The sequence below is a fragment of the Aythya ferina genome (assembly GCF_964211825.1).
Source record: "Aythya ferina genome assembly, chromosome: 5".
Classification (NCBI taxonomy): Eukaryota; Metazoa; Chordata; class Aves; order Anseriformes; family Anatidae; genus Aythya; species Aythya ferina.
This window is the reverse complement of record NC_140301.1, coordinates 61,457,314-61,473,275: the sequence shown is the minus strand read 5'-3', so window position 1 is coordinate 61,473,275 and position 15,962 is coordinate 61,457,314. Positions and strand designations below refer to the sequence as shown.

Below are 15,962 nucleotides of genomic sequence, written 5' to 3'. Positions count from 1 at the left end.
AGAAACATTAGTAATGGTGAAAATATTAGCAAGGTGTTTTCAATGAGACACAAAATGCTGGTTTTACAATCAAAATGTGACCACATTTCTCAATTTCTAACAGCAGGGATATTCATTGCAAAGAACTGACTGCAACTCAGTGAATGAATGGGAGAACCCCACCAGAAATGTGAACTTTATCCATTTACAGATTATTTTTAATTATGAAAATGCACTCTAGCAGGCACGCCATATATATTTTGCCTACAAGAAAAGCAATTCCTAGCAGCAAAGTGCTTGTTTTTACCTCCCGCTGCTTCCCCAAACCTGCGGTTCACACGGCGGGGCCGGGGGAAGGCCTCCTGTTTGGGGAGTTGCTTCTTTCTGCTATTTTGGCAGCACACCGTGTTGTTTTCTCAGGATGTTTAGCAGGAGGAGGGCTGAGGGAGGAGTGTGACGCTCCAGGACAAGACTGGTTTGCTCAGGTCGCCAGCCAGCCTGGACCTTGGGCTGAATTGTTACTGAGGAAATGTGATTGCTCCTGGTTCTTTGTGTCCCAACAGCAGCTCAGCGCCGACACCTCGTTGTTGATGCTCAAAAATAAGCAAGGAGATGCTCCACGTCCCGAAGAACTAAGTCTAAGCATAAAAAAGGGGAAAAAAAACATAAATATAGCAGAGGTGCTGGAGGGAGGGGGCTCTGCAACACTGGTATTAGCCACGTCTGGGGCAGCACTCGTGGGATGTGGAAGCAAAGGCCAGGAATTTCCTGGAGGAGGAGGAGAAGGAGCTCCTGCCAGGCCAGGCAGCAGATTTCCAGCGCCCATTCTGCTCGGCTGCCTCCAGCACAGCCCTGGGGAGCACGAAATAACGCCACAATCTGTCCTCGGACGCTCATCATACTGCTCCAGTGGAGCCCAGCGTGTTTTGCAACGCGCTTTATAACAATATTCAGCTCCTTTTCTTTCTAGATATCCATATGAGTAGTATTTCTGCTCATTAATTAGGATGCAGTCGCCCTTTGTGGGGGGAGACGAGCTTACTGTGGGGATTCTCAACCTTCAGCCGGTATCGGGGCCATCTGTGGGGGATCCTTCCCCATTCCCAGGCTAGCCCCCAAACCAATGAGGGAGCTTTGACTTAAATGAGCTGTGGATGGGGCTCATTCCAAACCTGTTATCTCCCTTCCAATTTATCACTGAAATGTCTGTAATCCTCCCCGGGGAGACTTTCTAGTATTTAAACAGCTACTGCCCTGCATAATTTCTTCCTGTTTTCATAAGAGAAAAGAGGAACTGTGAACATTATGCTAAATGCCTCAAGAGTCTGAAGAATAATTTTCACGGAATTTTCTGCATTTATCATCATCGCTAAGGGTGTGACTGGAAAGAACCCCAAGGTTAAAAAGTTAAAAACTTTGTGTTTTCTGTTCTTTTTAATGACTCCTGCTTGAAATTCTCCCCACTTCCATTAATTCCAGCCACGTTTGCACTTTAAAGGAGCTCTGTCAGACAGATATGAAAAATATCGAAGTCACTTTTATTTATTTGCAGGAATACTTCTGACTTTGGTGGCTATTGACTTGACAAACCCATTTGACCCAAAATATCGTGGAAGCAGCACATTTGTGGTGGGTTTCTTAGTTAAGAAGTCTCTCCCAGGCTGATCTGTTTCCCCGCTGTACTCTTCCAGCAGGCTGATGGAAAATCAGGCCCAAAGAAGGAAGTGAATTCTTCGCAGTGGTCATGCAAACTGCTTTGTTTTCATGGCATTTTTGCATGGCATTAGCAACTAAAAGGCACCAGTTCAGCGCAGCACCAAAGCTATTTGCTGAATCAGGGCCCGAAAGCTCCAGAGAAGGAGGAGGAGGAATGACAAGGGTGTTATTCCCACGGGTTTTCTCGGAGCAGTAAGCGACTATCAGCTGATGCAACCAGATTTCAGCATATTACAGCTGCAGCGGACGAGATGTGTGCTTCTGTGTGCTGACTGCGCTCCTGCAGCCACCCCACGCACCTGGTAAATGTCCATCCTGGTAAATATTCATCCTGGTTCACCGTGGCAGTGCTGGGGGAAAATATCCCCACTCGGAGACTGTGAGAGCTGCTGAAGTCAGTGGTGAGCATCAGCCTGGTCTGCATCCCTCTGTCACCCTCTCCACACGATATTTTAGACCGAACACTCCTGTTAATAATTCATCCCATGCCCTTCAGCAGCACCTCTGTCATATCATTAACTTACAGATCCTTCGCGAGTCCAAATGATCCTGCCCTGCATCATTTCCCCGGATTCCTACAAGCCATTTGACTCTAAATGGCTTCTTTGGCACCGATCAGCCGATCGTTGACCTTGGCAGCCTGGCTGGGCCGTCGATACGCATCTGGAGCGGCGACAGGAGCAACGTGGTAGTGAGCAATTAATTTCCCATATAGAAGAAACGTGAAAATGAGGCACAAAAGACGATGATGCAGATGTGCCCCCCAGGCTGCCGACTGCTGGGGGCTCAGAGGCTTGGCAGAGGGGAGGATTATTTATTTTTTTCTCTTCTTTTCTGAAGTATCTGGTTGCCCACAGCCGCACGGGGCTGGATGGCAGCTGGACCTTTGGTCTGTGTGTGCGCCGGCGTCCACGACGCTGAGAGAATCTGGGCCAGGAAAAAATCGACCCTACCCGCACTGCCAGGCAAAACCTTCACGGATCAGCGACTGCTCACCTCTCCTAAAAAAAAAAATATAATAAAAAATAAATAAATAAGAGCTTCATTTACAACTGCAAGATTAAAGCAAAATAAAGTGAGGGCTCCTTTTATTCGCCTTCTGGTCCTTGAGCGTTTAAAATAAGTTTTGCAGCTCGTCTCCACAGCAGCGAGCGCTTGAGAACGTGATGCTTCAGAGGGCTGTGCTGGCGGATTTTCATCTGCCTGTGGGAGCCGTGGCCGAAAGCCAAGCAGCAAATGTCACACAGCTCATTGAGAGGCTGAGGATCGCGACGCCACGCCGGGAACCTGAGTTTGCAATTGGGCAACGGGAGGAAGGGGGAAGGGGAACACAAAAAGGGGATGGAGAAAGGTTTGGGTCCACGAGGCAGGCAAAGGGAACCGTGGATCAAGGCTCTCCACAACCACACCGTGGAAAGGAAATGTACCCCAAAAAATTCACTCCCTGTCACAGCACACCCATGTGCGAACCCAAGCGGCTGTCAGAAAGCCTTTCATGACAGCTCACCTGCTCATAATTTCACAACAAGCAGGCAGCAGCGCTTCCTTTCCAGCCCAAGCCAGTTTATCTCACCGCCTCAATGGGGTGCGTTTGCCATCCCGATGCACTTTGAACCAGTTTTATGATTTTATCTTCATGGCAACAAGCCCCTGCCTGGAGAAAGAGCACTTATTAACTAGAGACAGCGTCGTTTTCAAAGTGATTTATTTTATGAGGGCTTTGAAATAAATGATCACTCGGTGATTGGCCATAGGGGAAAAGCATATAACAGCATACCACATGCATCGAACATACCATCTGGTATCCTTTAAAATCTAGCTGCAGATTTTACTTTTTTTTCTACGTTCACGGCAATTTTCTTAACTGAAACTGATGTTACGCTTCGTAATTTTCATCTCACTAGACAAATAAAAACAAATCCTTGCGTTTTCTGGTTGGACAGAAAGGGCTGCCTCTGCTGTGTCGCGGATTTCCTCCCTCTTACTAGCTGATGTAGAAGCAGGAGGCACACGAAAGATGCTCTCATTGTTCCTCTGGATTTATTGTCTGTGGCATGCACTGCCCTCTGGGTGCAATAACATTTCCTGACTCTGATGCTTGTCACATTTCAAAATCTCTGTTATTGCCCCCGAAAAGTACTAAATCTGACTCGTTGGCAAGCTGGGAACTGAAATCCAGTGATAAGTAAGTGAGAGTCCAACGGGAGGGATCCAAATGCTCACTGTCTGTGCTCCTCCATCCCCAGCTAAGATCAATGCAGTCATGAAGGGGATGATTTTTCTTGTAATGGGATTAAAAACCTACTTGAAGTATTGTCTGCTGCTCTAAAGCAGACAGGCCCAATTTTGCTGCTGAAAGACAAGAAAAAAAAAAGTTGATGCACTGAAGGAGGGAGCTCACTGATGTGTTTGGGGGGGCTAGAGTGTGTGACATGAAGAGGGGCTGAGGAAATGGGGTTTTAGCTAGGAGAAAGGGCAGGAAGGATCTCACTGCAGTCAGCAAGGTACCAAGAGGGGGTCTGACTAGACACAATGGTGGTATTCACTGGGATGGTGTTTAAGGACAGGACTGAATGTCCAGAGGGGTTGTGCAATCTCCGTCTTTGGTGATACTCAAAACCCAACTGGACAGGGTGTGAAGCTGGCCCTGTGTGGAACAGGAGGCCAGATCGCCGGTTCTTCCCAATCCAAATATTTACATGATGCCAAAGCAAAAACAAATTCATCTGCGCTTGTAAGGTAGAGTCAATAGGTCCTGCAATAAAGAGCTGCCTTCACACCGAGACACGAAACCGCCCCTCTGAGTAATTGAAACAACACAGCAAGGTCCCAAAGTGGAAAATAATGGCTCTTAGTAAGCGGGAGCAAAATTTCTTTCACACAGCTTCCATTGCCTTCCTTCAGAATTGCATGCAAGCTCTCAATTTGTATTTTCGTCCTAATTTATTTTTTTTCCATTGCATAATTTAGAGTGCAAAGCGATGTCTTCCAATAGGATGTGGCCAGGGCTCGGTGTTATCCCCCCCGAGTGCTGTTCCTGGCTCTAAGCTGGATCAATGGCACACTAATTACGTGAAGGTGCATCTGCAGCTCTTTGCGTGACCTCCAGCACACGCGGAGGAAGAGCCAAGTTTGCCTGAAGGAGCAGAAAGCCGTGTATTGATTAATGAGGTACTGGGGAGGCACTGGGGAGGCAAGGACAATCCCCAGACAAGGACTGTATATCTCGAAACAAGACACTGGAACTCATGATAAGGAAGCGGCAGACGGACAGAGAAACAAATGTAAGGACTATAAATCTCAAAACTGGACATTGGAATTCATTATAAAGATACAACAAACGGAAGAATTAGCAACAACCAGCTCTTGCAATTAGGAAACATGCCAACTCAGCAGATTCCTGACCAAAGGTGAAAAGTACACTGTGAGGAAGACTCGGGGTCTTCCTCCCAAAGACCCCTGCCCACGTCCCAAAGACCCCTGCCCACAACTCTTGGGAGGCTCTACGCAGGCGCAAGGTGCCAAAAGGCTAATTAGCATGAGAAGCGAGGGAAGGCGGGGATAGGTAATGCATATGTATAGGTGCTTGTAGAATATTGATAGATTAATTGTATAAATTCAAGACTGCTTTGGGTGTGCACGATAGGTGGAGAGATCCCCCGTGCATCCAGCGCTGCAATAAAGAATATACCACTTAAAGGAATTTCGGCTTCAATCTTTGAATCAGTATACAAGCAAATATTTGCTTAGAAGTGCATCATCCTTTGTGTTCTGCAGCAAGGGGGAAACATTTATTTATTATACATCGGGTGAGCCCAACATCAAGGTCAGTGAGGCAAGCTGGTAAGGCTATTGCTGGAAAGCACTACTGCAGCCCTTGTTTGATATTTAAGGTATCATAACCATCGTTGGCCTCATGTGTGCTCGTTAATTAAGGTTTCCAGCTACCAGATTGCTCGGGAAGAAGCAGTGTGCTCCAGGGGCTGCTGCTGTCACCGCTGGCAGCCCTCGACATGGCAGCAGCCGCCCGTGACAGGGCCTCCGAGCAGGGAAAACAGCTTGCAGGAAGATGGATTTTGCTATTATTTGCTCGTTTTTCCCCACCAGGCCATGCCAGAAGTGCCGTTTCTCCACCATCGCCCAGCGATTGCCATTGTTGGACAGGTAACTACGAAAGGAGTATGCAGTCAGCCTGAATTTTCCAGCTTTTAATTAAATTTTGAGTGAGCTGATTAACTGAGCTACCGTGTCACGGTGGGGCTGGCTCTGTGGTGAATACCCTTTTGGGTTAGATAGTTAAAAAATATGCAAATAAATCACTAAAAATAATGCATTTTGATGCCCGTTGCTGCTACGGTAATGCCTGGAATAATGTAACGGGGCTCGTTCCTGCTCCTTTTTCCCATTTGCCGCAGAAATGGCTGAATTATGACCTTGGGGAGGGCAAATAGATGGGCACAGGCACAGGGAACTCCACTTCATTTAACAGCGTTATCCCCACACGCAAATGTTTGCCGGATTAGTGCCATAGCTCGGCGGGGCAGGGCAGGAAAACTCCGCATTATATTTAGCAGCCTTTAACCGCCGGGGCGTGAGGCATGAGGGCAAAGGTAGCGCTGAGGGAAGACAACCCGCGGCGCCTCTGGGCGTGCCGGGGAAGACACGGGGCGGGCACCGAAGGTGGAAACGGGCCATTTTGGGGAAGGGCCATTTTGTGTGGAGCCCAAACAGCGGCCGCGGGGCTGGGAAGGAGCCGTGTGGGGGCCGTTGGGCGCCTCCCGTCAGGAGGGAGGCGGGAAGGCGTCACGTGACCGCGGGGCGGTGCGAAAAGGCGGGAAGGGGGGAGAGGAGGGAAGGGGGCGGGAAGGAGGTGTGGCCACGCAAAGAGGGGCGTGGCCAAGAAAAAAGAGGGCGCGGCCAAGCGGAAAGGGGGCGTGGTTACGCGCAGGGGTCTTCCGGGAGGCGGGGCGTGTGACGCAGTTTCCGCTTCCGCCTGGGCGTGAGGGGGTGGCGGTGGTGCTGCGGGGCCGCCGCCTGCTGCCTCCGCTCCGCTCCGCTCCGGCCTGCGCCGCGCCGCGCCCCGCCGGCAGGTACCGGGATGGGGCTCGGGGCCGCCTCCGGCTCTGCCCGGTTGGGCTGCAGAGCCCGGGGCTTTGTGGGGCTGGTGGGTGCAGGCAGGGAGGGGGGCGGCGGTGCCGGGCCCTGCCTCGGGGTGGGGGGCGGTGAGGGGCGGTGAGCTGGGGGGTGGCTGGGGCTTGTTGGCGATACTGAAATAGGCGTGCGCGGTTCGTAAATAGCCTTTTTTGTCAACTGTTTCTGCTTAAAGAGAGTCTCCGAGCCGGTGTGGCGCTCTGAGAGGTGAATTTTCGCAGATGTTGCTGTATCTTAAGGAGGTGGCTCCTCAATGACTCAATGGAAAAGCTAGCGCCCGGCGGTATCGACCAGCATGTTTCCTGGAGAGAGAATTACTCATCTGGCAGGTCTCATCTGGGAGGGAGAGCTTGTTTCGAGGTGGATGCCTCAGGAAACTGCTGACCTGAGGGTGTTGGTTCAGCCTTCTGGTCAGTAGGCGTAAGAAAAAAGTGTCCTTTCTTCTAAACCAAAATGAAAATGACCCACCCCGAAGGTTCACTTCCCTAGACCAGTGAGTGATGTGCAAATAAGTGCTAAATGTCAGCCCGATCCCATACAGCATCTCAGATACTTCTGGAACTTAAGTTCATTGCAGCATGCCTTAGCAGTGCCAAAGCAAGAAGCCAAAGGTACCAGCTGTATCCATGGAGTGAGGCTGTATCCCAAAGAGAGCTACCCTGGAAAAGAACCTCTGTAACAGAGCAGGGAGGTGTGGGGCTTTGTTTGTCACTGGAATGCGACACGCAGGTCTGATGTTGCTTTAAAAGCAGCGCAGCTGAGGAGGATGCTTGATGATTAGGGTCAGTCTGTCTCATCCAACCAAAAATGCTGGTAATTCCTGAGTAAATTGTGTTGGTAGGAGGAGAGTTCGGGTGTTCGCCTTTACAGCTCGTTCAGGAAGCCTCCCAAAGAACCGATAATGGGAAGTTAAAGCTAGAAATGAATGAAGCATCCTTCTGGACCCAAGGATGGTGTGATGTAAATGGGCTGCGTGGCTCTGAAGGAAGTTCAGAGGCAGCTGTGGACGATCTGTTGTGGTTTCTGTGAGCTGCTGGGCTAACACCTTCTGTGAGGTGCCCAGGGCAGGGAGGTGCAGACAGGAGTCATCTCTGGCAGTTTGCAGCTGGCTTTGTCCCACAGCTGGCAGGCACGCTGCCCCTGAGAAGCGATGTATATTTTCTGCTTTCAGGACCATCTGCCTGTGGTGTGGTGACCACCAGAAGTGATCAGGTCTCGTCTTGGTGGGGAGGCAGCTGTGAAACCGAGCAGCCTGTCGTATGTGGCAAACTGGACCGGATTCCAGTTCCTTGTGGCTGTGGGTTGTACAGGTCCTGGCAGCTGAGGGGAGCTCTCTTCTGGGGAATTGCTTGCTCTGGTAGTCGGTGGCTTAGAGCACGTGTGGCAGCACACGTCGTTGTTCTTGACTAAATCTGTTTTGGAAATCTGGAAACAAAAAATCCTCCTTCTGCCCTCTTCTGTCAAAACAGACACGCGAGAAGCAGAAATCACCACATCTAGAGTAGCTGCTAACAACTAACTATTGTTTTTTCTCTTCAGCCTGTCATGAATTAGGTTTATTCCCCAAATAACCACGTAGGACAGAGCAGACAGTCACAAGGTACGCAAGTGCTTCACAAGAGGCCTTAAAGATGGGGAAGGACAGCTATAAAATGCTGATTCTTAACGCCTGGAGGTAGAAGCTGCAGAAATTTGGGTATTTTTGAAAACATTCAGGAGCTGTCAAAGATTTGGTCCCTTCCTTTTTATCCGTGTTGGTGGTTGGGCTTATGTGGGCAGAGATTTGGTTGGGGATGGGGTTGTGCTGGAGGCATTAGTCATGGTACGGTGACAAAAGAGCCTCGTCGCTGACAGAGCCGTGCCACCCGGTGGAAATGTAGCTGAGCCTGTTGCACCTAGGAGGCTTTTTCCTGCGTTTGAAAGATGATCTTGGAGATGGGAACTAAATCTGTCACAGTGAGCCTTCGGAAAATGCCATGCAGTTGTAAAAGTGGGAAGGATTTAGAAAGAGGAGGAAAAAGTGTTTTGGACAGCTCTAACAGGGGCCACCGGGGAGCAGTGGTGGAGAAAAGCCAGGGAGGGCAAGAGCATGGGAAAAAATGCTTCTGCAGCCCTCGGTTTCGGTTGGGTTGGATGCGAGCGGGGAGGATTTATTGCTCAAAAAACATTGCGGAGCTGCTCTATTGTGGAAGCTGAAGGATTTAGTGCGCCATGCGGAGCATCGCGCTTCCAGGAGTGGGGTTTTCACAGACCTCTCCGAAAACTGCCGTGTATTTCAGTCAGGCCTGAATGCTGGTGGTGGAATTAGCCCGCTGGTGCTGCTGTAGGGGCACTTCTCAACCTTTTTGCAGCCTGGAGCCCTACAGACTCATCTTGCCTGCTGGTGGTTAATTCCTCAGAGAGCTCCTGGGTGCCCAGGAGGCCTCAGGCTCCAGGCTGAAGTCATCTTCCCTGTGTAGTTCCTGGGTAGGCGCAGTGAAGTGCTCTGTGCCATGCTCCAGTTCACTCTTCGGGTTAAAGGACGAGAGGGATTCTGCTCCTTTTTTCCTTTTTTCTCTCCCCTCACTGCCCAGAGACATTGGTCAGCTCTCCAGCTTCCCGCTTGTGGCCGTGTGCGCTCTCGGGGGTGCTGCTGGCAGGCTGTGTGCTTCTGGAAAGCAGAGGATGTTTGCAGGGGCGGCGGCCTGCAGAAACAAAGGAAATCCTATTTCTCAGCACAGTGGATGCAAGCAGGACTTCAGCTTTAACGCTGCCACTTCTGTAGTCCTTCTGCGCCCTTCTAAATTACTTCAGCTCTGGCCATCCTTCTATTCGCTCAGCCCCAGGAAAGAATAATTTGAAATAGGTTTTAAATGTGGCAGTGTGGTGATGTAAAAATATCAGCTACGAGCCCTGTCATTCTCTACGCACATCGGTGCTCGTGCAGCGCTCTTCCAGGAAAGCTTCAAGAGAAAATGAAAGTCCGTTTGCTAACCCTGCCAGCTCTGAAAAATCCAGGCAACAAAATGTATCAGCGTGTTTTTCTGAAATCCTGAGCCCATGGGAGCTCTGAAAGGGACCGAGCTGGAGGTCCTTGACCTGACAGCATCTGATTCGCATCGTTTGTGAGCCTCGGGCAGCGCTGCGAATAAAATTGGTATCTCTGTGAGGTTTGGATTGCAATTTGGAGCTGTGCAACCTAAACAGAGTGTGGATTATAGATGGGAAGTACAGATCAGCTTGTGTGGTGCCTGAAGGGCTCCAACAGCAGCGATTCCTTATGAAAGGAAGGTGGCAGGACGCAGATTAAGTGGATGTTTAAAAAAATGTCCCCAAAGCGGGCCAGGCTGTCTGCAGAAGGATCCTTGACATGCTTGGCACAGGCCCTACATGCCAAATGTTGCCAACAAATGTTGCTGTAGCCTGCCTGCCAGAGGAGGGGAGCTGCTCAATCTCATTACGGGCTGTGCCTAGCGGCAGGTTTGTTCCTCACAGCCGTGCAGCAGAATCGTTTCCTTAATTTTCACGGCACAGCAATATTTTGGGACTAGCAGCTGATAAATATTGGGGCCGGTTGGTGTTTTGTGGGCAGGCCTGTTTCTGCTGTAGCCATCCGCTGCTTGGCCTTGGATTTCCTATGGGCTGTCACGGGATCTTCTGAGTTACCCCTAGGTCTGCTCCCTCTCCTCCTCCTCTCCCTGGCTCACGTGCTCTGACTTTCTCTGTGGGCTTTTCCCGGTCTCTTGTCTGTTTTTCAGTTGGATTCACCCATCCCATCTCTTCTGCCTCAGCAAGGATGATTTTCTTGGCCCGTTTTGGTGCTTTCCGTTAACCAGCTCTTTTGCATATGAATACGCGTACACGCGCATCTTTGGAAAAAGTTATTTTTGCACTTGGCTCTCGATTAATGATTTTTCTGTGTTTTTGTGGGTTATATCAAATAGCTTTGTGCCTAGGCAAATGGAGCTGCAGTGCCACTGAAAAGCGAGGATCAATTTCTGTTCCATCCCTAGTTCTTGTAACGAACCACTGGCAGCTTTTTTAACAGGAGTCGTGTCTGTTGAAGAGAAAGGGGGCTTTTTCTGGTGGGTGCCTCAAGCAGCTGAGCTCTTGAAAGGAGCAGATCACGTTTTGCTGGTGATTTTCAGTTGGTTCCTCAGCTCGAAACAAATGGCTGCTGATCTGAACCGATTAAATACAAAGCTACAGGTATTTGTAGGTACTTGAAGGAGCTATTGCTGTTGTCAGCCGCTGTTAGAGCTTTAACGAGCCTTTGTTGTCCTGCACGTAGCCACTGGCTTCCACCAGGGCAGTGTCTCTGGAGGTCAATGTGCATTTCTTCAAGGGTTTATCTGATTTCCTAGGCATAACCTGGGGATTTCACCGCCTCCACAGGGGTTTGGTTGCGTGGCATGATCACAAATAACTTGGGGAATGAGAGGAACAGCGTCTTGTTGATAGGAAGGCATCCAAGAAAGTAAGGCTTAGGGAATAAAATGGCAGATATAATTCAACGTGGAGAAACGTGATGTAGTGCAGAGTAGATGGTTTTATTGAATTGATTCAAATACAAACGATGGGCTGACCCTTGCTGCAGAAGAACTGAAGCATTGCTGCAGAAGTCAGCTGGGCAGTGAACAAAAAAGCAGATCAAGTGTCAAGAAGTATTAGAAAGGAAATAGAGGACAAACCCGAACATAATTATGGAGCTGCATAAAGCAGCGCTGCTCCCACACTTTGAATGCTGTGCGGTTCTTTCTTGTCATTCGTCTCCAAGGATAAAAAAAGAATTGGAGAAACCTCAAAGAGAAGCGGTGAGAATAATCAAAGAGATGGAGTGGGTGCTGCACAGGGGTCAGGGAGATGAACTGCATCTCTTCCCGGAGAGGGAGCAACTGAAAGAAAAAGGGGGAAAACGTACAGAATAATGAGCAGCATGGGCAGGGTGGGTGAGAATAGACCTAACGCCTTCTGAAGACAGAAGAATGAAGGAGCCTCACCTGAAACTGGGAGGATCCGGCTTTAGGACAGAAAAGGGAGGCGCCTCTTTGTGTAACACAGCAGCCAGATGGAGTTTCTCCTCAAAGGATGTTGTAAGTACAAGGAGGAAGCTAAATGGGTTTGTGGAAGCGATATTTTGAGTTTTATTCCATAGAAACTGCCTGTAACTTAGTAAATCTGAGCCTAGTAAGTCTGGGCTTAGAATAGCTGAGGAGTTAGGCTGTTGTGCCTGCTGTTGTTCCCTTTTGGTCACTGTTGAAGACAAAATGCAATGCTGAGAAAATGGCCCCTTGTTCAGGCCACTGCTGTCCTGAGATTAGAATATTCTCTAAATTGTTTTTTTTTTTTTAAAAAAAAAAAAGCCAGTTGTAGGGAAGCCTCTAGTTATATGCACAAGATCTGCATCAACATGGCTTGAAATTTCGTGGGAGCCTATAAACCTATATGCTAGGGGCTGTCTGCAGATCTCAACCCCTGAGATCGCTCTGTTAAAAGTCAGGTTTTCACCACCTTTAACCTATTCACAAGAGTGGTGTTTTTTTTGTTTTGTTTTGTTTTTTTGTTTGTTTGTTTTTGTTTTTTTTTTATGGATTCGGCTAGGCAGGAGTAGTTGTGAAGCCTTGGGACAGGCTGCCCAGGGAAGCGGTTGACTCAGCACCCCGGGAGGTGTTCAGAAGATGCAGTTGTGGTGCTTAGGGATTAGTGGCACACTCAGCACCGCTAGGTTAATGTCTGGATGTGATGATCCTGGAGGTCTTTTCCAACCTAAGCCATCCTGTGAGTCTGTATTTTGCACTCTCTTCTTATGTTTGTTGTTCTACGCCCGCCCCTAAGACCTTCTGGTTGCAATTCCACCTGCTCTTGGTCATCCTTTTAAGATTTCTTCGCCTCTAGTCAGTGCCTGTCAGTCAAACCGAACATAACATCGGATTTGTGATGGCTGCCTTTTCCTGGGGCTAATAAAGATCAGCAGTCAGTCAGTTTTCATCACGGTGAAGCTTTGGAAGGCTCAAGGTGAGCTTCATGATAGCACACAACTCCTTGCTCTCTATTTTCAACACGTCTTGAGTGCGGAGAGGTTGGCAATCAGGCACGCAGTCACAACGCCTTTGCTGTGTCTGCGTTCAGCTGAGGCGAGCTGGCTGCAGGCAGTGGAAGTAAATAGATGCATCTACTATCTTTGGCGTGTCTTAAATCCATAGATAGCTCTTCTGCTTCTGAAAATAAGGTCTGAATGGGGGTGTCATCACGTTTAATTTTAGGGGCATTGACTTCACCTGCAGGCAGCCTGCCAGAGCTCCGGAGTCTCAGTTTAGAAAAGATCAGGAATACGTCACAGGCATCGCTGGCTAGGCTGCCTGCTTGGTATCCTAGGAAAAAAAATGTATGGATTCAATATTGTTTTTCTTGGCATGGTGACCCTTTTCCTTTGTGTTGGTCCTGTTTTGAGCTGAGACAGGTGGAGGCTCGAGTTTTGTTTTTTCATGAGACCTGTAGCTGGTGTCTGCGTGGACCCGAGTCATTGGGATAGAGCTGTTGCTGAGAAGTGCTGTCACTGGACATCTGTTACAGTTTGAAGGAGACAAATGTGGAATTTGTTAGGAACTCTTGCTTGATGTACTTTTATTTTCAAGAAATTTCACTTTATATTACCTTGCTTTTCAGCAAAATGTCTGGAACTGATGATTTTTCGGTAAGTAATGTTTTCTCCTTCCTGAAGATCTGCCAGTTGTTACTTCATTCTAAAAGTTAAGACAGTTCTCCGAGAAGGAGAGCTTACAGCTGAGCTTATTTCCCTGCTACTGCAGTAACCGTGCTTTCCTCTTTAGCTTTGGAGGTAACAATCTGTGAATGTTTTATGTATAAATCTGCTGCGGGCCTTGTCTCTTCTGCTGTGGTCCTAACAGAGGAGCTGTATTTTAATGGTGTCAGAAGAGCAATAGTGGGAACTCACAAAAGTCTTTTTGGGGTTTGTGCTGGAATTGCTTCTTGCTGCATGTGGCAGGTTGCCTCTTATCTGTGGTTCTGGAGCTGCGGCATGTCAGAACGCCCTTCTCCCTCAATGGCAGAAGGGAACGTAGCCAAGTAGCTCTTTTCTCCTGCTTTGGCAACCCAAACGCATTTATCGCAGGTGAATGTGTGCAACTGACACATCCCGTAGGCGCTTTGCACCCTCACTGACGCTTTCTCTCTTAGTTGGCAGATGCTTTACCAGATCAGTCGCCTGCTAAGACCTCCAAAGTGAGCAGCACGAAGCCCGGCCAGCAGCCCGGTCAGCCTCCGCAGGGCTGGCCGGCGTCGAACCCCTGGAACAACCCGAGCACTCCCCCTGCGGGGCCAGCCGGCCTGCCACCCAACACGTCTGCTTCCAGCGTGCCCTTCGGACCTCCTCCAACAGGAATGTATCCTTCAATGCCCCCCGGACCGCCTGCTCCATTTCCTCCTCCTCCTACCGGACCCTCTTGCCCTCCTCCTGGAGGGCCGTATCCGCCCCCAACTGTGCCAGGTCCTGTCCCACCAGGGCAGTATCCGCCACCAAACATGCCCTTTCCAGAGCTTCCAAGACCTTACGGTGGTCCGACGGAGCCAGCTGCACCTCCGGCTCCCGTTGGGCCCTGGGGATCCATGCCCTCTGGAGCATGGGGACCAACAATGGGAGGGCAGTATCCTGCACCTAGCATGCCATATCCACCCCCAGGGCCATATTCTGCTCCTACCCAGACTCCAGGGGCTGCGCCAACAGTACCGTGGGGTACGGTCCCGCCCGGAACGTGGGGACCTTCACCGCCAGGTCCGTTTCCTCCACCCGCAGGATCATACCCGGCTCCAGGACTATATCCTACGCCCCCTAATCCTTTTCAAGTGCCATCTGGTCCTGCTGGTGCTCCGTCAATGCCTGGTGGTCCCCATGTGAGTATTTTTTTTTTTTTTTTGGCTTGAATTACGCAAATCTGTAAACTTTTAAGCATGGAAATGCAGTAGCATAAGACCTATTAATGCAGGTAAGGACTTGGAGCATGCCTGACTTGTGAGTCAGAGGAATAACAGCCAGTTTTGTTCTTAAATACTTAACTATATATGGCAGAGTGGTCAAATTTTGTCAAGTTGGGGTGTGTCTAAGCATTATGATGTAGTGGACTTCCACTATTTGGAAAGCCTTCTCTAAAAGACAAAAAAAAAAAAGTGGAGAAAGCTTTTATATCTTCTGAATATTATTGCTAGTCTTATATTATAGAGAGATCACTTCTAGGGCATGTAGGTAGGGAATAACAAATTGTAGAGATACATTCTTAGTTTAAAAAACAAAATTATTGTGTTTGTGGATTAACTGCTTTGTGAAAACCCTCTATTGATGATGCCTTCTTGTCTCTTGCAGCCTTACCGTTGAAAACATTCTGGGCAACAAAGTACTGTAGCTTTCCACCTTCATCCACTACTTACAGAGATTTTTACAGTTTTTGTTTCAGTAATGTTTGGGGCTATGAAGAATACTTGCCTCTTGTATGTGCATTTGAGGTATGAAGGAGCAATTTGCATAAGTTTAACTTGCTCATATGCTAGCGTAACTGTTCGGTTTAACAAAATGAGTGTCAAAGAGCAGAAATAACAATAAACGCGTGGTTCTTACCTTGGCAAATACTCCTTGGAAAAATGGGAGTTGCCAAGTAAGGATTATAAAGAATCAGGCCCAAGGACTTAAGAATTTTTAAATTTCCATGAACGCTTTAAGTCTTGTTGCCAGACTTGTGCTGGTTATTGAATGGATGGATAGTCATATCTTGTCTATTTTCAGGTTATTCTAAAATGTCAATAAAGAGTATTTCAAGATTTTTGTCAAGAAATCTGATTTTTGAACATGCTACAGTAATTCAAACTAAAGAGACAGAGCGTGTGAACTTGAAGGCTTTCTCAGCATTTTGTATATACTCAAAACAATTGCTCGGTCCGGGACTACGGGAGAGAAGATCCGCATTTGAAATACTTGGTCTGGCTTGCCAGCACACTGTTCATGTTCACAAACAGGCATTTGTGTGCAAAATAACGAAATAACCTGGATGTGCAGTTCACTTTGAATCAACCAATGTGAGTTTCGTGCATGCAAATGAGGACAGCATTTTGCCACTTCTCATTCTGTG

At 48.6% G+C, this 15,962-nt stretch overlaps 1 protein-coding gene across 1 annotated transcript; it reads left to right on the top strand.

Moving 5' to 3' along the window:
- Positions 1-6,674: 6,674 nt before the first annotated feature.
- MAPK1IP1L (mitogen-activated protein kinase 1 interacting protein 1 like) lies at positions 6,675-15,654 on the top strand. The gene is made up of 4 exons (XM_084520176.1): positions 6,675-6,785; positions 13,492-13,519; positions 14,023-14,736; positions 15,203-15,654. The coding sequence occupies exons 2-4, from the start codon at positions 13,496-13,498 to the stop codon at positions 15,212-15,214; spliced, it is 750 nt and encodes a 249-aa protein (XP_084376302.1). The 5' UTR covers positions 6,675-6,785; positions 13,492-13,495; the 3' UTR covers positions 15,215-15,654.
- The last annotated feature ends 308 nt before the right edge of the window (positions 15,655-15,962 follow it).

Excerpts from the sequence above, each read along its gene's own strand:
- MAPK1IP1L (XM_084520176.1), top strand. The coding sequence starts at position 13,496 with ATGTCTGGAACTGATGATTTTTCG. Across the intron at positions 13,520-14,022 it reads CTGGAACTGATGATTTTTCG|TTGGCAGATGCTTTACCAGA; the intron begins GTAAGTAATGTT and ends TTTCTCTCTTAG.